We start from the raw sequence: 22,457 nt of genomic DNA, 5'->3' as shown, positions 1-22,457 counted from the left end.
GGCTGGAGTGCAGTGGCCGGATCTCAGCTCACTGCAAGCTCTGCCTGCCGGGTTCACGCCATTCTCCTGCCTCAGCCTCCCCAGTAGCTGGGACTACAGGCGCCCGCCACCTCGCCCGGCTAGTTTTTTGTATTTTTTAGTAGAGACGGGGTTTCACCATGTTAGCCAGGATGGTCTCGATCTCCTGACCTCGTGATCCACCCGTCTCAGCCTCCCAAAGTGCTGGGATTACAGGCTTAAGCCACCGCGCCCGGCCTATAGTTCTAATTTCATCACTAAACTAGCTGCTATGACCTTGGCCAAGCTGCTTAACATCTTTGGGCCTCAAACTGCCAGTTTTTAATTGAGCAAGTAGGATTAAATGACCTCTGCCCCCCATGCTACCTCTAAGATTCTGTGATTCAGAGTTATTCCCTTAATAGACGAGGACCTTGAAGACCCTAAATGGAAGTAGTTAGTATACAACTGAGTACACACACTGGGAAGCCCTGGAAGACCGACAGTGTTGCTGCTGCTCTTGAAGCTGTGCAGGAACCATCTTCACTTTTCCCTCTGCCAGCTCTGTCATGCTGCTGTCTCTGTGGTTAATATGCACGGTGCTGCTTTTTATTTATTTATTTATTTTTGTTTTTTGTTTCTCTCTCCAATTAAACTGTAAGCTTCTTGAGGATAGGCTCCAAGTCTTGTTTTAAATCTTGAGGCCCTTTAAGTTAAGTTAGAACCTGGCATATGTTTTGTGGTTGACAATAATGGTCATACGGAGATCCAATCAAATCAAATGTTAGACAGTGGGTGGCAGGTTTAATCAGAAATACACCAGAAAAGGCCAGGTACGGTGGCTCATGTCTGTAATCCCAGCACTTTGGGAGGCTGAGGAGAGCAGATCATTTGAGGTCAGGAGTTTGACACTCACCTGGCCAACACAGTGAAACCGCGTCTCTACTAAAAATACAAAAATTACCCGGGTGTGGTGGGGGGGCGCCTGTAATCCCAGCTACTTGGGAGGCTGAGGCAGGAGAATCACTTAAACCTGGGAGGTGGAGGTTGCAGTGAGCCGAGATCGCGCCACTGCACTCCAGCCTGAGTGACAAAACGAGACTCCATCTCAAAAAAAAAAAAAGAGGCCAGGCGCAGTGACTGTAATCCCAGCACTTTGGGAGGCCAAGGTGGGTAGATCACCTGAGATCAGGAGTTCAAAACCAGCCTGGCTAACATGGTGAAACCCCATCTCTACTAAAAATACAAAATTAGCCAGGTGTGGTGGTGTGTGCCTGTAATTCCACCTACTCAGGAGGCTGAAGCAGGAGAATCGCTTGAATCCAGGAGGCAGAGGTTGCAGTGAGCCAAGATCGCGCCACTGTACTCCACCTTGGGTAACAAGAGCGAAACTCTGTCACACGCGCGCACACACACACACACACACACACACACAAAAGAAAGAAAAAAAGAAGATAAAAGAAAAGAAATACACCAGAGAACAAAGAGAAAGCAGTGAAAATTATGGGCATTGTCCTATCAAGAGCATCACAATTATATACCTACGCCTCTGTATTAAGGAGCAACTTAAATACATATGGAGGCTGGGTGCAGTGGCTCACGCCTGTAATCCTAGCACTTTGGGAAGTTGAGGTGGGTGGATCACCTAAGGTGAAGAGTTTGAGACCAGTCTGGCCAAAAGACATGGTAAAACCCTGTCTCTACTAAAAATATAAAAATTAGCTGGGCGTGGTGGCACGTGCTTGTAATCCCAGCTACTCTGGAGGCTAAGGCAGGAGAATTGCTTGAACCCAGGAGATGGAGGTTGCAGTGAGTTGATATTGCACCACTGCACTCCAGCCTGGGCGACAGAGTGAGTAAGACTCTGTCCAAAAAAAAAAAGAAAGAAATATGGTCCCATCAAGAGGCACAAGGAAAAGGAAGCCACTGAGGACTCCATATTATGTTCTGGCAAGTCAGAACTGCATATTCCATTTGTTCACTTTTCTAAATTCATTGACAAGAAAAATGCATAAAGTGCATTATAGGATATATTACATGAGTAGTAAATAGTAAAATGAAATATAAAATACTGCCAGTGGTGGGCATGGCAGTTCATGCCTGTAATCCCAACACTTTGTGAGTTTGAGACCAGCCTGGGCAACATAGTGACACCACATCTCTACAAAAAATACAAAATTGGCTGGGTGTGGTGGCTCATGCCTGTAATCCCAGCACTTTGGGAGGCCGAGGCAGGTGGATCACTTGAGGTCAGGAGTTTGAAACCAGCCTAGGCAACATGGTGAAACCCCGTCTCTACTAAAAATACAAAGAAAATTAGCCAGGTGTGGTGGTGCATGCCTGTAATCCCAGCTACTTGAGAGGGTGAGGCAGGACAATTGCTTGAACCCAGGAGGCGGAGGTTGCAGTGAGCAGAGATTGTGCCATTGCACTCCAGCCTGAGTGATAGAGCAAGACTCCATCTCAAAAAAAAAAATTTGCTGTGCATGGTGGTGTGTACCTGTAGTCCCAGCTACTGGGAAGGCTGAGGTGGCAGGATGGCTTAAGCCCAGGAGGCAGAGGTTTCGGTGAGTTGAGATTGTGCCACTGCACTCCAGCCTGGGTGACAGAGTGACACTCCGTCTCCAAAACAAAAAAAAAAAAAAAAGAAAAGAAAATACTGAATACAGCTGGGCATGGTGGCTCACCCCTGTAATCTCAGCACTTTGGGAGGATGAGGTGTGGAGGTCAGGTGGCCTCACTTGAGGCCAGGGGTTTTGAGATCGGCTTGGGGCAACACATGGAGAACACATCTCTGCAAAAATTTTAAAAATATTTTAAAAATCAGGCATGTGGTGGCACATGCCTGTAGTCCCAGCTACTGGGGAGGTTGAGGTGGGAGGATCACTTGCGCCCAGGAGGTCGAGGCTGCAGTGAGCTGTGATCGTGCCAGTGCATTCCAGCCTGCCTGGGTGACAGAAGGAGAGACCTTGTCTAAAAAAAAAAAAAAGAAAGAAATGTAAAATACTAAGACATATTATAGAAACTACCAACATTTACACAAAGCATAAACCTTCACCCATGGAAACATATACACTAAAAACATATCAGGCCAGGTACGGTGGCTCATTCCTGTAAACCCAAGCCAGCCTTTGGAAGGCTGAGGCAGGAGGATCCCATGAGGCCAGGAGTTCGAGACTAGTCTGGGCAACACAGTGAGACCCCATCTCTACAAAAAATTTAAAATTGGCTAGGGGGCCGGGCGCAGTGGCTCACGCCTGTAGTCCCAGAACTTTGGGTGGCCAAGGCGGGGGGATCATTTCAGGTGAGGAGATTGAGACCATCCTGGCCAACATGGTAAAATCCCATCTCTACTGAAAATATAAAAATTAGCCAGGCGTGGTGGCGCTCGCCTATAATCCCAGCTACTTGGGAGGCCAAGGCAGGAGAGCCTTGTGAACCCAGGAAGCAGAGGTTGCAGTGAGCTGAGATTGCACTTACGCACTCCAGCCTGGGCGACAGAGTGAGGCTCCATCTCAAAAAATAACAGTAATAAAAATAAAAAATAAAAAAACAAAAATGAAATAGACAGATGGGTAAATCCTGTCATCAGCTCCAGTAATAAAGGAGTAAGGTATAGATGTAGGGTCTCCAACATTTCTTCTACCAATAACATTATGCAGGAATAGAAAGTTAACGATATGGAGCTCACCAATAGGAAGATAATTTGATCAGCAGTAGAAGCAGATCTAGAAATTATGACCAAATCAAAACATGAACTCTAAGCTGTGGCAAATCAAGTATAATTGTAAAAATATATATAACATGAAAATCTTACCTTAAACTCAGTCAAGTCAATATTTTCTTACAGTCCCCTAGAGAGTGTGAAAATAGATTTAGCCAGAAAGAAGGTAAAGACTAAATACACTTCAGAGTTTAAATATTTAGCAAGCATTTTTTTGGGGAAAAAACAACATTGTCATTTTAAAGTTATACTTTTTAAATACAATGTACATTATAATTAAAGAGACATCATGAAAAATAATTGATTGGAGATATTAAGCTTATAATATCACATCAAAAGCTGCACTCCTGTCTGGGCGTGGTGGCTCACGCCTATAATTGAAGCACTTTGAGAGGCCAAGGTGGGCAGAACACTTGAGGTCAGGAGTTTGAGATCAGCCTGGCCAACATGGTGAAACCCTGTTTCTACTAAAAATACAAAAATTAGCCGGGTGTGGTGGCGGGCACCCATAATCCCTGCTACTTGGGAGGTTAAGGCAGGAGAATCGCTTGAACCCAGGAGGCAGAGGTTGCAGTGAGCCAAGATTGCTCCACTGCACTCCAGCCTAGGCAACAGAGCAAGACCTTGTCTCAAAAACAAACAAACAAACAAACAAACCCCAATAAAACAGCCGGGTGCAGTGGCTTATCCCTGTAATCCTAGCACTTTGGGAGGCCGAGGTGGGTGGATCAACTAAGGTCAGGAGTTCAGTACCAGCCTGGCCAACATGGTGAAACCCTGTCTCTACTGAAAATACAAAAATGAGCCGGGCATGGTGGTGGGTGCCTGTAGTCCCAGCTACTCGGGAGGCTGAGGCAGGAGAATCGCTTGAACCTGGGAGGCAGAGATTGCAGTGAGCTGGATCATGCCACTGCACTCTAGCCTGGGCAACAGAGCAATACTCCATCTCAAAAAAAAAAAAAAAAAAAGGCTGGGCGTGGTGGCTCATGCCTGTAATCCCAAGATTTTGGCAGGCTGAGGTGGGTGGATCACCTGAGGTCAGGAGTTCAAGACCAGCCTGACCAACATGGAGAAACCCTGTCTCTATTAAAAATACAAAAAATTAGCTGGGCGTGGTGGCAGGCACCTGTAATCCTAGCTACTCGGGAGGCTGAGGCAAGACAATCACTTGAACCCGGGAGGCGGAGGTTGTAGTGAGCCGAGATCACGCCAATGCACTCCAGCCTGAGTAACAGAACGAGACTCTGTCTCAAAATAAATAAAAAAATAAATAAAATAAAATATAAAATAAAATAAAATAAAGTAAAATAAAATAAAGATAACCTCCTGGCCAGGTGCAGAGGCTCATGCCTGTAATCCCAGCACTTTGGGAGGCAGGCCAATTTCTTGAGACCAGGATTTGGAGACCAGCCAGGGCAACAGGGCAACGACCCATCTCTACTAAAAATCCAAATACAAAAACTAGTCAAGTGTGGTGGCGTGTGCCTGTGGTCCCAGCTATTCAGGAGGCTGAGGTAGGAAGACTGATCATCTGAGCCTAGGAGGTGGAGAGTGCAGTGAGCTGAGAGTGCACCACTGCACTCCAGCCTGGGTGCCAGAGCGAGACCTTGTCTAAAAACAAAACAAACAAACAAAAAAGTTGCACTCTAACATGGACTCTAAAGTCGACATCCTGAACTGGAGACAGTAGAGGTAAGTGGAGCTCAAAGACAAAATCACAAGAGGAGCTGGAATAAAAACAGAGTGAAGAACTTGGCCTAAGATTCACATACCTCCTGGCTTGGTTTGCAGTAGTACAGGATTTGGTTTCTATCACTTCTATTCCAGCTGCAATGACAGCTGCAGGAACAGTTTCTCTGGAACGATTACTATTGCATCAACCTTCTCTGCTCCAGAACATATGTGCCTCTCTTACTCTCACAAATCCAAGCTTCTCTGCAGGACTCAATGCTCTCCAGCCTTCATACTCCTTCCCTCAAAAGCAACACTGCACTACTTTATTGGCCAATTCAATAAATATGAAGGAATGAGTGCCAACTATGCCTGGCACTGTTCTAGGCATTGGGGAATCCAGCAATGAACAAAACTTCCTGCCCCACGGGGCTTATATCCAATTGCAATTTGAAGACCAGTTCTTATGGTCTAAACTATCTTTCAGCAATTCACTGGAATGATGATTATTCTCTGAGTATGTCACATCTTTATGGTGTCCTTTCTTCAATATGAAGTCTTCGAAGGTAAAAGCCAAGGCTTCTAATTTTTCAAACCTCCTTTCTCTATCCAAGCACTTAATTTAGCATTGGGCACAGTGTACTCAGTAAGTACCCAAATCCTACATGTAGGAGAAAAAGAAAATGGAGAATGTATTGTACACTTAAAACTTTGTTAAAACAGTAAATCTCACATCAAGTGTTCTTACCACAATAAAATAAAAATAAATTTAAAAATAGGAGAACTGGCTGGGTGCAGTGGCTCATGCTTGTAATCCCAGGCACTTTGGGAAGTCAAAGCAGGAGTATCACATGAGGCCAGTAGTTCGAGACCAGCCGGGCAACATAGTGAGACCCTGTTTCTATGAAAAAAATTTAACAAGTAAAAATATTTTAAAAAATAGGAAAATCAGAAATCCTTTTTTTCTTTCTTTCTTTTTTTTTTTTTTTTTTTTTTTTTTGAGATGGAAGTTTCACTCTTGTTGTCCAGGCTGGAATGCAATAGTGCAATCTTGGGTCACTGCAACCTCTGCCTCCCGGGTTCAAGCGATTCTCCTGCCTCAGCCTCCCAAGTAGCTGGGATTACAGGCATGAGCCACCATGCCCAGCTAATTTTGTATTTTTAGTAGAGACGGGGTTTCTCCATTTTGATCAGGCTGGTCTCGAACTCCTGACTTCAGGTGATCTGCCCACCTTGGTCTCCCAAAGTGCTGGGATTACAGGCATGAGCCGCTGCGCAAGGCCTCAGAAATCCTTTCTAAAATAAGTTGTCTTCTAGTTTCCAAAGGGTATTCATGTCCATTAGTCCATTTCACTCCACAACAATCCTAGGAGAAAACAGGGCAGGAGTCACTACTTCTGTTTTATTTATATATATGTTATACATATGTTTTAAATATATTTTATATATTATATATATTTAAATACATATATATATAGGTTTTTTTTTGAGACAGAGTCTTGCTCTGTTGCCCAGGCTAGAGTGCAGTGGCATGATCTTGGCTCGCTGCAACCTCCACCCACCTCCCAGGCTCAAGTGATTCTCCTGCCTCAGCCTCCCGAGTAGCTGGGAATACAGGCATGTGCCACCGCACCCAGCTAATTTCTGTATTTTTAGTAGAGATGGGGTTTCACAATGTTGCCCAGGCTGGTCTTGAACTCCTGACCTCAGGTGATCCGCCTGCCTTGGTCTCCCAAAGTGCTGGGATTACAGGTGTAAACCACCGCGCCCGGCCTACTCTGTTTTATTAAAGAGAACTGAAGTTCTGACGGGCTCAGAACCTCTCACAAAGTGGCTGAAGGAACACCAGCTTTAGCAGAAACTGACAAAAGGTAGTGAATGCCCTTGAAGAAGATAAACAAAGATCAGTCTCACTGGGAGGGGCTAAACAGGCCTAAGTGCTTAAGCATTTGGTCCTTTGGGGAAATGGCTGGAGCCCCGCATGACTGTCACCACCAACCCAAGCTGGGAAGCTAGTGCAAGGTTGCAAAGAGACCCTGAAACCCCAGGGTGCCAGAAACTGCCCCCAGCAAGCAGGTGTAGCTGACACACAGGCTCTGCATCTTTGAGCTCCATGCCCAGGCACAGCAGGAAGTCCCACCCTTTTAGAAGTGAGAAGTGAGGGTGGCCTGGCCCCAAAGCAAAGCTAAGGCTGCTGAAGAACAGGTGGGTCTCAGACACTGCTGCAGTTGCCCCAACAGCCAAAGTTCACCCCAGCACTCAGGAGCAGTGGGTCTGCACAGCTGATGGTCACATACCTGGAAAAGCTGGCAGCAAGGAAGCACGGGGCCAGGGAGGGTGGTGGTCCCATGGTCCCAAGGAAAGGGTCAGCCACGTTCCATGCAAGTGCGACATCCATGTCTGATGATCCAAGAATCTGCAGGGCATTTCTGCCTTTCATTTTTCTTTTTTTTTTTTTTTTTTTGAGACGGAGTCTCGCTGTGTCGCCCAGGCTGGAGTGCAGTGGCCGGATCTCAGCTCACTGCAAGCTCTGCCTCCCGGGTTTTTACGCCATTCTCCTGCCTCAGCCTCCCGAGTAGCTGGGACTACAGGCGCCTGCCACCTCGCCCGGCTAGTTTTTTGTATTTTTTAGTAGAGACGGGGTTTCACCGTGTTAGCCAGGATGGTCTCGAACTCCTGACCTCGTGATCCGCCCGTCTCGGCCTCCCAAAGTGCTGGGATTACAGGCTTGAGCCACCGCGCCCGGCCCTGCCTTTCATTTTTCTTCCCTGATCAATTCAGATTCAACTTCCAAACTTAAAAGAAAACTTTTGGCCAGGCGTGACAGCTCACGCCTGTAATCCCAGCACTTTGGGAGGCCGAGGCGGGTGGATCACGAAGTCAGGAAATTGAGGAGACCATCCTGCCTAACACGGTGAAACCCCATCTCTACTAAAAATACAAAAAAATTAGCCGGGCGCGGTGGCAGGCGCCTGTAGTCCCAGCTACTCGGGAGGCTGAGACAGGAGAATGGCGTGAACCCTGGAGGCGGAGCTTGCAGTGAGCCGAGATCGCACCACTGCACTCCAGCCTGGGCGACAGAGTGAGACTCCGTCTCAAAAAAAAAAAAAAAAAGAAAAAAGAAAAAAGAAAAAAAGAAGACTTTCTATCATCACCCCCCAACACCATTTAACCCTAGGAGTTTTTTTCTTTTTTTTTTTTTTTCCTGGGGTTGGGGGCGGGTGGAGGGATATGTTCAGGAAATGGTTAAGTAACACAATCAGAGAGCATGGGATTGAGGTGATTAAGGGCACCGAATGGATTCTAAAGGAAAGTGGGCAAGCCATTCAGTCAGATGATACTGGGCCAGGAGAGAGAGAATGAACATGGAGGAGGGGGTGGGCCAAATGACAGAAAGAAGGCTGGAGAGAAAGAGACTTCAGGAGGTAGGTGATGATGAGAAAGAGGCAGCTGGAGTCACGGAAGAGGGAAAAATAAAAAGTGGAGACACCAGGGTTGGGGGTTGGGGAGAGAAACCAGGAGTTAGGATAGGTAAGAGGGCCCGGTGCGGTGGTTCATGCCTGTAATCCCAGCACTTTGGGAGGCTGAGGGGCGCAGATCACCTGAGATAGGGAGTTTGAGACCAGCCTGGCCAACATGGTGAAACCCTGTCTCTACTAAAAACACAAAAATTAGCCAGGCATGGTGGTGGGTGCTTGTAATCCCAACTTCTCAGGAAGCTGAGGCAGGAGAATTGCTTGAACCCGGGAGATGGATGTTGCGGTGAGCCAAGATCATGCCATTGCACTCCAGGCTGGGTGACACAGTAAGACTGTCTAAAAATAAAAAAATTTGGCCGGGCGCGGTGGCTCAAGCCTGTAATCCCAGCACTTTGGGAGGCCGAGGCGGGCGGATCACGAGGTCAGGAGATCGAGACCATCCTGGCTAACACGGTGAAACCCCATCTCTACTAAAAATACAAAAAGAAATTAGCCGGGCGTGGTGGCGGGCGCCTGTAGTCCCAGCTACTCCGGAGGCTGAGGCAGGAGAATGGCGTGAACCCGGGAGGCGGAGCTTGCAGTGAGCCGAGATCGCGCCACTGCACTCCAGTCTGGGCGACAGAGCCAGACTCCGTCTCAAAAAAAAAAAAAAAAAAAAAAAAAAAAAAAAAAAAATAAATAAATAAATAAATAAAAATAAAAAAATTTAAAAAAATTAAAAAAGGGAGGGGGAAGAGAATCGAGGAATAAGTCATCACACTTAAGGTCTACGCAAACTCTTGACTCACATGAAAACTTCAAGTTTCTTAAATATTGAATCATCTTTACCTAAAACCTTCCCTTCTTTTTTTTTTTTTTTTAGAGATAGGGTCTCAGTGTCACTCAGGCTGAAGTGCAGTGGCATAGTCATAGTTCATTGTAACCTCCAACTCCTGGACTCTAGCAATCCTCCACCTCAGCCTCTTTTTTTGTTTTTGATTTGTTTTGTTTTGTTTTGTTTTGTTTTGAGACAGAGTCTCCCCCTGTTGCCCAGGCTAGAGTACAATGGCGTGATCTCGGCTCCCTGCAACCTCGGCCTCCCGGGTTCAAACGGTTCTTCCTGCCTCAGCCTCCCGAGTAGCTGGGATTACAGGCACGTACCACCACACCCAGCTATTTTTTGTATTTGTAGTAGAGACGAGGTTTCACCACATTGGCCAGGCTGGTCTCAAACTTTTGACCTCATGATCCGCTTGCCTCGGCCTCCCAAAGTGTTGGGATTACAGGTGTGAGCCACGGCACCCGGCCAAAGCTTTTTAACCACTGGTTATGCTACCTCCTGGGGAATCTTCACAACCAACTTCTCTATTTTAGTTTAGACCTACACTGTTTGGGACATCTTTACTTCCTCCTTAACATTTAAGGATAAACTGGAAATAGTTTAGCTTAACCAGACTAAAGAGTTCTCTTTTCGCACCGTAAAGTCTCCCAAAAGAAATGGGTGAGTCAGGCGTGGTGGCGGACACCTGTAATCCCAGCTACTTGGAGGTTGAGGTGGGAGAATTGCTTGAACCCAGGAGGTGAAGGTTGCAGTGAGCCGAGATTGAGCCACTGCACTCCAGCCTGGGCAACAAGAGCAAAACTCCATCCCAAAAAAGAGAAAAGAAAATAAAATAAGAGAAAAGAAAAGGGTGACTGGATTTTGACTCTCAGCATTTGTTGGGTCTTAGCTTTGCTCAAAAAGGCAGGGATTTATTAATATCTTATTAAGGTACCAATTTATTTCAGCCAGGGACCCTGTTCTCAGTGCCTCTAGAATGCATTTTTATTTCCTTTTTCCCATATACCATTGTCAGGGTTGAAGCCATAGAGTTCACAGTTCTGGTGGCCTTCTTGGGGAATCCCCCAAGCTCTATTCTCCCTGCAAATGGCTGTTTTAGACCAATGCAGTGAACCTCACAGATCTGTCTTTGCCAATCAGAGCCACTGTGATGGTGGGAGGAATCACCAGCCATCTGTCTATCTCTTATCTCACCCTGCATATCTGCTCTGGAATATTAACAAAGCCTGCCTGTGGAGAAACCATTGTGTATATCTGTTTAAATGTCCCATTCCCCCAACGCAGACTAGTTAACAAATGGTTTTCTACTGGAAAAGAGCTGGCTGCAATCTGACAAATCTTGCTCTACTTGCAGTCCCATTCAAAATAAGTACTACTATTACTGTTCTAGAGCCTTTTTTTGAGGGGGGGCGAGGGGGTGGAGTCTTGCTCTGTAGCCCAAACTGGGTGCATTAGCGCCATCTCGGCTCACTGCAACCTCCACCTCCTGCATTCAAGTGATTCTCCTGCCTCAGCCTCCCAAGTAACTGGGATTATAGGCATGCACCACCATGCCCAGCTAATTTTGTTTTTTTTTGTTTGTTTGTTTGTTTTTTTTTTTTTAGTAGAGCCGGGGTTTTGCCATGTTGGCCAGGCTGGTCTTGAACGCCTGACCTCAGGTGATCCACCTGCCTTGGCTTCCCAAAGTTCTGGGATTACAGGTGTAAGCCACTGTGCCCAGCCTGGTCTAAAGCCTTTCTAGGTTTCCTTCCAGCATGCCCACATGAGTTAAACTTGGAGGTATCTGTTCGCCAAGGGTGTGCAACTTACCTTGAGGGTTAATTACTTAAGGGGGTCTGAATGTTAAGAAAAAGGGCAAGACCAAGTTGAGCTACTCCTAGAGACTTTCTCTTTTCCGCCAAGTATTCCCTGGGTTATAAGGGTGAGTAGGAAGGAAATAAAGCTGTTTATTTTGCAAATAGCAACAAGGCCCAACACTTAATCTGACAATGGCAAAAGCTTTCTCTCCTGCTTAAAAAACAAACGAAACAAGCTGCTAACTTTTCCTATACCTACAGAGAGCCAGATGCCTATGGGACCATATCTGGTAGCACCAGTGTGAGAGACTGCTGCTTTTAAAATATATTTTACCACAGTCGGAAAGATTTAAAGAGACTTTAGATCTGATACAGTTTCTGTGATTATCTATTTTGTATCAGTGCTCTGAAAATCTAAGAAGTCTGAACAAAACTGGTATCAAAATAAAGAATATTTCCCAGTGACTAGAATGCAAGAGGATGATATCTTATTAACAAACCTTTTTAGCTGTTTGTGAGATGTTTCAGTCGGCTGTTGGAGTAATTATGCAAGCTCTTTAACCTTTCTATACTTCAGTTGTCTATCTTTAAAATGGATATAGCGCTAACAGGCACTTCAGCTTGTCTCCTAAGGATGTTGTGAAACAAAGCAGGGAATGTCTGTACAAACTCCCCAAGTTCTGCATGCAGAAAAACCTTCTGTGGTAATAAATAATAATACCTTGCACTGACGTAGCGCTTTTACCTTGGAGTTCAAGCCTTGATAGAATTAGAAGGTATCATTATTTTAATTGTCTCGCTAACGTCCTCCTGAAAGGGTTGATGGCTGTTTATGCAGGTTACATGATTCACTCCATGCCCTACCTCTCTGCTCCATTCCCTGCTTCCAGGAGTCAGAACCTGAAGAGTGGGAAACCAAGGCAGGGAGAAAAAGATTTGTGTGACACCGCTCAACAAGGGCGTAGTGGAGCCAGTAGTGCCAACCCCGATGTGTAACGCCCCAGCCACCATCCTTTGTGGGATTTAGAATTTAAACGGGCCCCAGAGCAAGAGATTGGCTGGGGAAATGCCCGGATCGCGGCTGGGCTGCTCGCATGGCATTGCTCGGGTACCTCCGGCCGGGCTCCGTCGACGTTCGGAGCCTGCTGGCCCGTCGGACAGCTGTCGGGCTGCGGGAGCCGGTCCGTGGGCAGGGCCGGCGCAGCTCGGGCGGCCGCTGCCCCGTCGCTGACCCCCGCGCGAAGCTGCGCGCACCAAGAGGAGACATCTTCCCGGTCGGGCCTCCCGCGCCCGCCACGGCCCGGGGCGGCAGGGTCGGGCCGGGGGCCGGGGGCCGGGGGCGGCCCGCGCACCCCTCCGTGGGGGGCGCCCCGACTCGCCGGGGGCGGGGTCACGTCCCACCCGGGCCGCCGGGGGCACCGGCGCGGCGGAAAGCTGAGCGTGGCCGAGGAGCGGGGGCTTCCTGGGCCACCTCGCCAGGCGCCTCCGGCCGGCGGTGGGCGCGCCGGCCGCAGCCGCCCCCGGGCCGTCGCGGAGACCGTTCCTGCGCCTGGTACCTGTGGACGCCCTTGTTAAGCGCCTGCAGCTCCCCCAGGGAGCCGAGCCCAGGACAGACATGCTACTCCTGTTTCCTGCCCCTTCGGAGCGACGAGCAGTGGGTGAGGCGGGGCCAGGCCGCTGCACCGAGGAGCCCCCGGGCCCAGGGCGGACGGGCCCCGTGGCGGCGGCGCCGGGGCCTGCCTAGGGATGGCGGGCAGGCCGGCCTCGGCCCACCGGCCGGCACGCGAAGGGAAGGCAGCCGGCGGCCATGCACCCCTTCCCTGCGCCCTCTCGCCCTGGGCAGGCCTGAGCCGGGAGCCCAGGTCGCGCAGGCCCAGCCCGGCGACCTGACCCCGGGAGACCCTGCTTTGAGGCGGGCATCGGTTGCCCTGGCCCAGGCCTCCCGGCCCTCAGGTTGTGTGACTGTGACGGGCCGCCTGGGGCCGAGGGCGGTTGAAGGGGAAGGGGGCGCGTGTCTCTCACTGCTTGGGGGGGTGATATGCTTTGTAGGGGGTCGGGGGGGGGTCACCACCCTCCCAAGGGGGGTGGGGGAGGGCGACCGGCGCAGCTGGCCGCGAGGGGCGGGGTCACAGAGGCGAAGTGTGTGTGAGGGTGCGTGGGGGGAGGGCGCGCGGAGGAGGATCGGTGCCCTTCGCGCAGGCGCGAGCAGCCGGCCGGGCCCGAGCCCTGGAAGAACGCCGACGGGGAGCGGGGGCGGCGGGCCGGCGGGAGGGCGGGCGGGCGGGCGGCCTGACGCGAGGGGGCGCAGGGAGCCGCGTCGGCGTCGCGGGGCGCGGGCGATTCGAGGCCGACGCATCCGCGCGTGCGCGCGCCGGCGGTGTGTCCGCGTTAGAGGGGAGTGACGCGTGCGCGTTCACGCGCGCCCGGGAGAGCGGTAAGAAGCGCAGGGAGGCCTGAAGGGGGTGGGGGGTGGAGAGGCGAGCTGGAGGAGGGGTGGGGAGGTGGCGCCTGCGCAGTGCGCCTCGGAGGAGCTGTGTGTATGTGAGAGTCTGACGGGTTCAAAATGGCGGCTGCTGCTTCAGCGGCTCCTCCTGTGTGAGGGAAACAACACCCCTCCCCGGCAGCGGCGGCGGCGGCTCGCGGAGCACCTTCCCAGCGGCTGGGCCTGTCGCCGCTCTGTCTTTCCTGGGCAGGGGGCGCTCCGGGAGGAGGGGCAACGCCAGGGGGCCCATCCCCCGGAATCCCTCCTCTGCGACTGGGGAGTAGCCAGGGGGCTCGTCCCGCAGCGCGGAGCCGGAGCTGAGGGGGAGACGCGAGGGGAGCCAGGGCCCCCAACCCGGCGTGCCGCGCCGCTCCCGCCCTGTCCGCCCCCCGGGGCCGGGGCCCGCGTTCCGGGGGGCCGGGGCGGCGCGGGGAGCCTCGGGCCGGCCGGTCTCAGCTGATCGGCCGCTGCTCCCGGAGGCGACCAGCCCCTGCTGGCCGAGGGCACGGCGAGGAGGGCGCTCCCTGCGGCCGGGGCCGGCCCGGGGCTCGGGCCCGGGCTGCTGACCACTGGCCCGGGGGAGGCGGGGGCGCCCCGGGCTCGGCGCCGAGGGGTCGCGCTCGCCTCTCCTGACGCCTCCGACTCCCGGTCTCCAAAGCCAGAAGAGGAGGTTTGATTCAGCAACTGTTTGCTCCCTTTTCCTGGTCGCTCTGACCCTCTCTGGATACTGGGTTGATCCACGGAAAAACCGAAGACGACGTTTGGGATTTAATTATTCCTCTCAGCTTTGGAATCTTTTACTTCTCACTTGGACAGGAACTCAAGAGCAGAATCTCCGGTGAGTTTCCCCCTCCCCCCTCATTTGGAAGTTTGGTTGACTGTGTTATCCAAAGACTGAATGTAAAGTTTCTATTTCTTTTTCCGATGGGTGAACCATTGAAACGCCTTTTCCTGGGGGAGCCCAGCGACATTCGCCCTTTTTCCTCTCCGGTCCTGGCTGCTCCAAGCCCGGGTGGTCGTCGCCCAGGGGGTGCAAGCACGGTTTCCCTCCGGACTTGGGGCCAGGGCTTCCTCCGGGAGGGCTCTGCCACCAACTGCTCTCGCAAACTGTGTCATCGGGTCCTCTGGTCTCGTAGCAGTTTTGAAAGGATGCTGTTAACGTGGCTGTAATGTAGTGACAAAAACGGGGGGAACCTGCGTTCTCAATGGAAGCCATTATCCACGAGAATATTTAGAAAAAAGGAAACCCTTTCTTGGTATTGCCGATTGACCGTCGCGCCGGCCGGTCTTTTATTGCATTTTTGGACAAGATGTATTTTCCTCGTATCCATAGATGCGATCGTTTGTTTTATTACTTTATCCAAAAAGATCAGATGGAATTTTGGTCCTTGATTTGCGCCTCTGAAATTTGTTTCGGAGTTGTGCACATCTTGTGTTGGGGTGGAGGGTAGATTTGAGAATGAAAAGACCCGGGGAGTCTAGAAAGGAAGGCGACGATTGTGCACGGCCTTACAGGAGGGGTATGGGAAATTGTTTTGGGGTCATTTAAATCCTAATTTCTTGTCCTCTTTTTACATAGTCTGCCCTTCTTTCCTTTAGTTTCTGATTACTGGTGAGAGAGAACTAATTTGGTTAGGATTGGGATTAGTTCAGTGGTGTTTCACCTGGTCAGCTCTCTAGAGATAAAAGCCCTGAGCTTTTTTTTTCTTGCTGATGCTGTCACGAAGGGGATCCTTGCTAGTGGCAATCCTGTGGGGAGAAACTAGTGGTGTGGCCCATCCACAAGGAACTGAAACCAACATCTCGTTTCGTCTAGGCCTCCGACAGTTGTAATGTGATTAATGTTGAACAAGACATGGAACCACTTGCCCAAAAGCAGAAAGGTCCCAAACTCATGAAGAGGAACCTGATTTTTCAGAGAACCTTTAACAGTTACCTTAAATACTCCTTTCCGTGAACAGAAAGCACAAGTTTGAGAATGAGTTCTCATTTATGCTTGTATCATTATTCTTTAGTGTTGCAATCTGGTTCCTAAGGAGGAAGAGGAAGGCAGCCCTGGAGTGGTTTCTTTACAGTAATTTCAACAGAAGAGTGAGAGATGGAACCCGAAGAAGAAAGGATTCGTTACAGCCAGAGATTGGTTAGTATTTTCTCCCCCCACCACACCCTCCAGTTTTGAAGTAGGATAACTGTTTTGTTTCCATTTGTGAATATACTGTGAATCTGTGATTAAAACTTTTCAGGTGACTTCTGTGCACCAGAGGAGGGGGAAAGGTGTATTAATATTGAATTTGGCTTTTGGCCAAAAATATTTTACGTTTTATATATTTATCCTGTTTGGAAATGGAGTTCTATGTAGCCTTTAGCTTTTATAGAAACCATTGTATACCCAAGGATTTTGTGGATTACAATGTGACAAAGATTCCTAATTTTACAATACTGACATTGTAATACACCTGATTAAGTTAGATTATAAATTTTGGGGGCAAAGCTGTTTGAGGAAGGATAGTTGAATACATTTTTTAAGATTTGATTTGTGACTTTGAGCTGGGGAGTAGAACTATGAATTATTCTCTTTTGTTTTATAAATTAACACTTTGGTAGCTTTGAAGGGTTGTTGGGATTGATTGAAGACAGGTAGAATACTGGATGCTGATAAAGTTCTGTGTTTTGGGAGGAATGTATGAGATGTTGTTGAAAGAAATTTTAGACATGATTTGAAAGGATTAGCTTATATCTGTATACGAACACTTGGATCCTTTAAGCCATGTTTTCCTCTTAAGGTTTCCCTATTGGAGTTTAAGAATTCAATTTTTGTTTTTCTTAGCCAAAGAGAGCTTTATTAATAGTCTCACAGTATTAATAAAAACTTGAATTTGTGTTTGAAGAGTGGGCAATGAGGAAAGCCACAGAATTGTATGTAGTATGTGAAATTTGCTGAACTGAAAGGCCTAGAAGATTACTAAAGGAATTTATGGTGGTTTTATTTGGCTCTGCATTTTAGATTGAATTTAGGAGAAAACGAATGGTTCTCCAATACATTTTCTAGTGATCCTTACTCTTTTTGAGAAAAGACTTATTATTTATTTTTATTGAGATCGAGTCTTACTCTATCGCCCAGGCTTGGAGTGCAGCAGCGTGGTCTGAGCTCACCGCAACCTCCGCCTCCCGGGTTCAAGTGATCCTCCTGCCTCAGCCTCCGAAGTAGCTGGGACTGTAGTTACAGGCCACCACGCCCAGCTAATTTTTGTATTTTTAGTAGAGAATGGAGTTTTACCATGTTGGCCAGGAAGATCTTGATTTCCTGACCTCGTGATCCACCCGCCTTGGCCTCCCAAAGTGCTGGGATTACAGACGTGAGCCACCGTACCTGGCCATGGCCTGTTTTTTATTTTTATTTATTTATTTTTATTTTTATATTGATTGATTGATTGATTGATTGAGGCAGGGTCTGGCTCTGTTGCCCAGGCTGGAGTGCAGTGGCGCGATCTCTGCTCACTGCAAGCTCTGCCTCCCGGGTTCACGCCATTCTCCTGCCTCAGCCTCCTGAGTAGCCAGGACTATTGCGCCCGGCTAATTTTTTGTACTTTTAGTGGAGACGGGGTTTCACCATGTTAGGCAGGATGGTCTCGATCTCCTGACCTTGTGATCTGCCCACCTCGGCCTCCCGAAGTGCTGGGATTACAGGCGTGAGCCACTGTGCCCGGCCTTTTATTTTTATTTTCATAGACAGGATTTTGCTCTGCCCAGGGTGAAGTTCAGTGGTGTGATTATAACTCACTGTAGTCTCAAATTCTTGGGCTCAAGCAATCTTCCATTCCAGCCTCCTGAGTAGCTGGGACTACAGTCATGTGCCACCATGCCAGGCTAATTTTCAGATTTTTTTTTTTTTTTCTTAGAGACGGGGTCTTGCTATGTTGCCCATGCTAGTCTTGAACTCCTGGCCTTAAGCAATCCTCCCACCTTGGCATCACAAAGTGCTGGGATTACAAGCGTGAGCCACAGTACCTGGCATATTTATTTATTTGTTTTGTGACTGCTAGAAAGGCTTGGTGTATATTGGGAAGTATATATTCAGCATGCATATATTCCGGTGAGCCTAATTTCAGAGATTTGTCTCGTTCCCAATTCATGTGTTGAGATTATAATTCTTCATCTCTAACTTTGTAGAAATTAAGCGTATCCATAGTGCAATATTGTATCATTGTGATATATATATATTTTACATTTCTTGAATTAAACTTTTTTTTGGGAACAGAAAAAGAGACGATGCCATAAAACTCCTTTCCCAGGTAGTTATTGCTATATGGAATTCACTTTTATCATGTCAAGTTGTTAGGTAGATATCTAAGGGATTTTGCAGTCCAGACTTTAAAGGAAGAGCCTTTCTAGCAAGCAAAACTTTTCACTTTTTTTTTTGAGACGGAGTTTCACTCTTGTCACCCAGGCTGGTGTCCATTGGCACTATCTCTGCTTACTACGACCTCTTCCTCCTGGGTTCAAGTGATTCTCCTGTCTCAGCCTCCAGAGTAGCTGAGATTACAGGTGCCTACCACCACACCTGGCTGATTTTTGTATTTTTAGTAAAGGCAGGGTTTCACCTTGTTGGCCAGGCTGGTCTCGAACTCCTGACCTCTGGTGATCCGCCTGCCTCAGCCTCCCGAAGTGCTGGGATTACAGGCATGAGCCACTGCGCCCGGACTTTTGGGTTTTGTTGTTTGTTTTGAGAACGAGTCTTACTCTGTTGCACAGGCTGGAGTGCAGTGGCACTATCGGGGCTCACTTACAACCTCTGGCTCCCAGGTTCAGGTGATTCTCCTGCCTCAGCATCCCGAGTAGCTGGGACTACAGGTGCCTGCCACTACACCCAGATAATTTTTGTATTTTTAGTAAAGATGGAATTTCACCATGTTGGCCAGGCTGGTCTCGAACTCCTGACCTCAAATGATCCATCCACATCGGCCTCCCAAATTGCTGGGATTACAGGTGTGAGCCACTGTGCCTGGCTTCACTTCTCTTTTTTTTTTTGTTTTTTGTTTTTTGTTTTTTGAGACGGAGTCTCGCTCTGTCGCCCAGGCTGGAGTGCAGTGGCGCGATCTCGGCTCACTGCAAGCTCCGCCTCCTGGGTTTACGCCATTCTCCTGCCTCAGCCTCCTGAGTAGCTGGGACTACAGGCGCCCGCCACCGCGCCCGGCTAATTTTTTGTATTTTTAGTAGAGACGGGGTTTCACCGTGGTCTCGATCTCCTGACCTTGTGATCCGCCCGTCTCGGCCTCCCAAAGTGCTGGGATTACAGGCGTGAGCCACCGCGCCCGGCCCACTTCTTTTATTTTATTTTATTTTATTTTTTTGAGACAGAGTCTCACTCTCGCCCAGAGTGCAATGGCGCGATCTTGGCTCACTGCAACCTCTGCCTCCCGGGTTCAAACGAGTCTCCTGCCTCAGCTTCCCAAGTAGCTGCGATTACAGGCGCCTGCCACCATACCCGGCTAATTTTTTTGTATTTTTAGTTGAGACGGGGTTTTGCTACATTGGCCAGGCTGGTTTCGAACTCCTGACCTCAGGTGATCTACCCACTTCAGCCTCCCAAAGTGCTGGGATTACAGGTGTAAGCCACTGCACCTGGCCCACTTTTTTTTTTTTTTTTTAAAAAAACAAGGTAGGGAGGTATAGTGGGAAGGAGAGACAAGTACTCTTGACTTTTGTCTTGGCAAGATTTTTTTTTTTCTTTTTTTCTTTAAGTTGTAAGGTGATTGCTACCTGTTGCATACATTAACCCTTAACTAGCATATGTTTTCTTTTGTTTAATGTGCTATCTTAGCAGTGTTTGTGTAAGAGGGCACATTATATATTTGGAGGGAACTTTCTTTTTCTTTTTTTTTTTTTTTTTTTTTTTTGAGACGGAGTTTTGCTCTGTGGCCCAGGCTGGAGTGCAGTGGCGTGATCTCAGCTCACTGCAAGCTCCACCTCCCGGATTCACACCATTCTCTTGCCTCAGCCTGAGTAGCTAGTACTACAGGCACCCGCTGCCACGCCTGGCTAGTTTTTTGTTTTTTATATTTTTTAGTAGAGGCAGGGTTTCACCATGTTAGCCAGGATGGTCTCAATGTCCTGACCTCGTAATCCGCCTTCCTCGGCCTCCCAAAATGGTGGAATTACAGGCGTGAGCCACTGCGCCTGGCCTGGAGGGAACTTTCTTATTTGTTGTTTTTTTTTTTTTTTGAGACGGAGTCTCACTCTGTCGCCCAGGCTGGAGTGCATGGCCGGATCTCAGCTCACTGCAAGCTCCGCCTTCTGGGTTTACACCATTCTCCTGCCTCAGCCTCCCGAGTAGCTGGGACTACAGGCGCCCGCCACCTCGCCCGGCTAGTTTTTTGTATTTTTTTTAGTAGAGACGGGGTTTCACCGTGTTAGCCTGGATGGTCTCGATCTCCTGACCTCGTGATCCGCCCGTCTCAGCCTCCCAAAGTGCTGGGATTACAGGCTTGAGCTACCGCGCCCGGCCTTCTTATTTGGTTTTTTTTTTTTTTTTTTCCTTTTTTTGAGATAGGGTCTGTCTTTGTCGCCCAGTCTAGAGTGCAGTGGCGTGACCACAGGGCATAGAAGCCTCAACATCCTGGTCTCAAGTGATCTTCCCACGTCAGCTTCCCAGGTAGCTAGGACTACAACCCTGTGCCACCATGCCTTGCTAATTTTTGTATTTTTTGTAGAGGTAGGGTTTTGCCATGTTCCGAAGGCTAGTCTTGAACTCCTGGGCTCAAACGATCTGCCCACCTTGGCCTCCCAGCAAGTCATTTTTGGAAAAAAAAATCAGAAATAACTAGTTAAGGGCTGGGTGTGGTGACTCACGCCTATAATCCCATCACTTTGGGAGGCCTAGGCAGGAGGATCACCTGAGGTCAAGAGTTTGAAACCAGCCTGGCCAACATGGTGAAACCCCATCTCTACTAAAAATACAAAAATTAGCTGGGCACTGGGGGTGGTGGTTCGTGCCTGTAATCCTAGCTACTGGGGAGGCTGAGGCAGAAGAATTGCTTGAACTTGGGAGGTGGAGGTTGCACTGAGCTGAGATTGCGCCACTGCACTCCAGCCTGGGTGACAGTGAGACTCCATCTCAAAAAAAAAAAAAAAAAAAAAAATTAGCCGGGCGTGGTGTAGGGTGCCTGTAATCCCAGCTACTCAGGAGGCTGAGTCAGGAGAATCACTTGAACCTGAGAAGCAGAGGTTGCAGTGAACCGAGATCACACCATTGCACTCTGGCCTGGGTGACTGAGCGAGACTCCGCCTCAAAAAAAAAAAAAAAAAAAAGGCCAAGGGCCCTGTCTCATGCCTGTAATCCCAGAACTTTGGGAGGCCGAGGCGGGCCCATCACTTGAGGTTGGGAGATTGAGACCAGCCTGACACAACATGGAGAAACCCCTTCTCTCCTGAAAATACAAAATTAACCGAGTGTGGTGGTGCATGCCTGTAATCCCAGCTACTAAGGAGGCTGAGGCAGGAGAATCACTTGAACCCACGAGACAGGTTGCGCTGAGCCAAGATCATGCTGTTGTACTCCAGCCTGGGGAACCAGAGCAAAACTCCATTTAAAAAAAAAAAAAGGAATAACTAGTTTTAAAAAATTGTTTTTTGCCAGTTATGGTGACTCACACCTATACTCCCAGCACTTTGGGAGGCCGGGGAGGGAGGATTACTTGAGTGCAGGAGTTCGAGACCAGTCTGGGCAACATAGACCCCCATTTCTCACACAAAGATTGTTTTTTGGCTGGGCGCGGTTGCTCAGGCCTGTAATCCCAGCAGTTTGGGAGGCCGAGGTGGGTGGATCACTTGAGGTCAGGAGTTTGAGACCAGCCTGACCAACAAGGTGAAACCCTGTCTCTACTAAAAATACAAAAATTAGCCGGGCGTGGTGGCAAGCGCCCGTGGTCCCAGCTACTCAGGAGGCTGAGACAGGAGAATTGCTTGAACCCAGGAGGTGGAGGTTGCAGTGAGCTGAGATGGCACCACTGCACTCCAACCTGGGCGACAGAGCGAGACTCTGTCTCAAAAAAAAAAAAAAAAAAGAAAAAAAAAAGGGTTGTTTTTCCAAGCTTCGTTATTTACCTATTACATGTGGAAAAGAAATGCGCCTTTGAAGATGGTGTATATGTGTAGATTTGGAACGTAAGCTACACTTTCTGGAACTAGAATATTTTACATTGTTGGAGTTGAACAGCTAGGAATTGACAAGGGTGTATAAACAATGGCTTCTCCTAAACAAGACTTAATTTTTTTTTTTTTTTGAGAGGGAGTCTGGCTCTGTCGCCCAGGCTGGAGTGCAGTGGCCGGATCTCAGCTCACTGCAAGCTCCGCCTCCCGGGTTTACGCCATTCTCCTGCCTCAGCCTCCCGAGTAGCTGGGACTACAGGCGCCCGCCACCTCGCCCGGCTAGTTTTTTTTTGTATTTTTTAGTAGAGATGGGGTTTCACCGTGTTAGCCAGGATGGTCT

General features: G+C 48.9%; 2 protein-coding genes and 1 long non-coding RNA gene across 13 annotated transcripts in view; 1 reads left to right on the top strand and 2 right to left on the bottom strand.

The window, feature by feature from the left end:
- Window positions 1-6,393: 6,393 nt before the first annotated feature.
- On the bottom strand, window positions 6,394-13,109 carry LOC144334095 (uncharacterized). Its single transcript, XM_077962092.1, has 2 exons — window positions 11,988-13,109; window positions 6,394-6,758 (listed from the first exon to the last, which is right to left on the bottom strand). Exon 1 carries the CDS (start codon window positions 13,102-13,104, stop codon window positions 12,511-12,513), a length of 594 nt encoding a protein of 197 aa, XP_077818218.1. The 5' UTR covers window positions 13,105-13,109; the 3' UTR covers window positions 6,394-6,758; window positions 11,988-12,510.
- On the bottom strand, window positions 9,853-21,277 carry LOC144334104 (uncharacterized). Its single transcript, XR_013403528.1, has 4 exons — window positions 20,907-21,277; window positions 19,255-19,458; window positions 17,634-18,502; window positions 9,853-9,947 (listed from the first exon to the last, which is right to left on the bottom strand). It is a non-coding gene; the product is annotated as an uncharacterized LOC144334104 (long non-coding RNA).
- The window catches only part of KDM2A (lysine demethylase 2A), a 157,212-nt gene continuing 147,677 nt past the window's right edge, over window positions 12,923-22,457 (top strand). For 2 of the 11 annotated variants that reach the window (XM_077960801.1, XM_077960800.1), the window contains exons 1-3: window positions 13,837-13,921; window positions 14,628-14,807; window positions 15,985-16,109. Coding sequence is in view for 5 of the 11 variants with exons in the window: in XM_077960794.1 (XP_077816920.1) it covers window positions 16,068-16,109 (42 nt within the window). In the remaining 6 variants the exon portion in view is untranslated. 11 annotated transcript variants of the gene reach the window in all.

This window comes from Macaca mulatta, chromosome 14, assembly GCF_049350105.2.
Source record: "Macaca mulatta isolate MMU2019108-1 chromosome 14, T2T-MMU8v2.0, whole genome shotgun sequence".
NCBI classification, from domain to species: domain Eukaryota; kingdom Metazoa; phylum Chordata; class Mammalia; order Primates; family Cercopithecidae; genus Macaca; species Macaca mulatta.
This window is presented reverse-complemented; position numbering and strand designations above follow the sequence as displayed.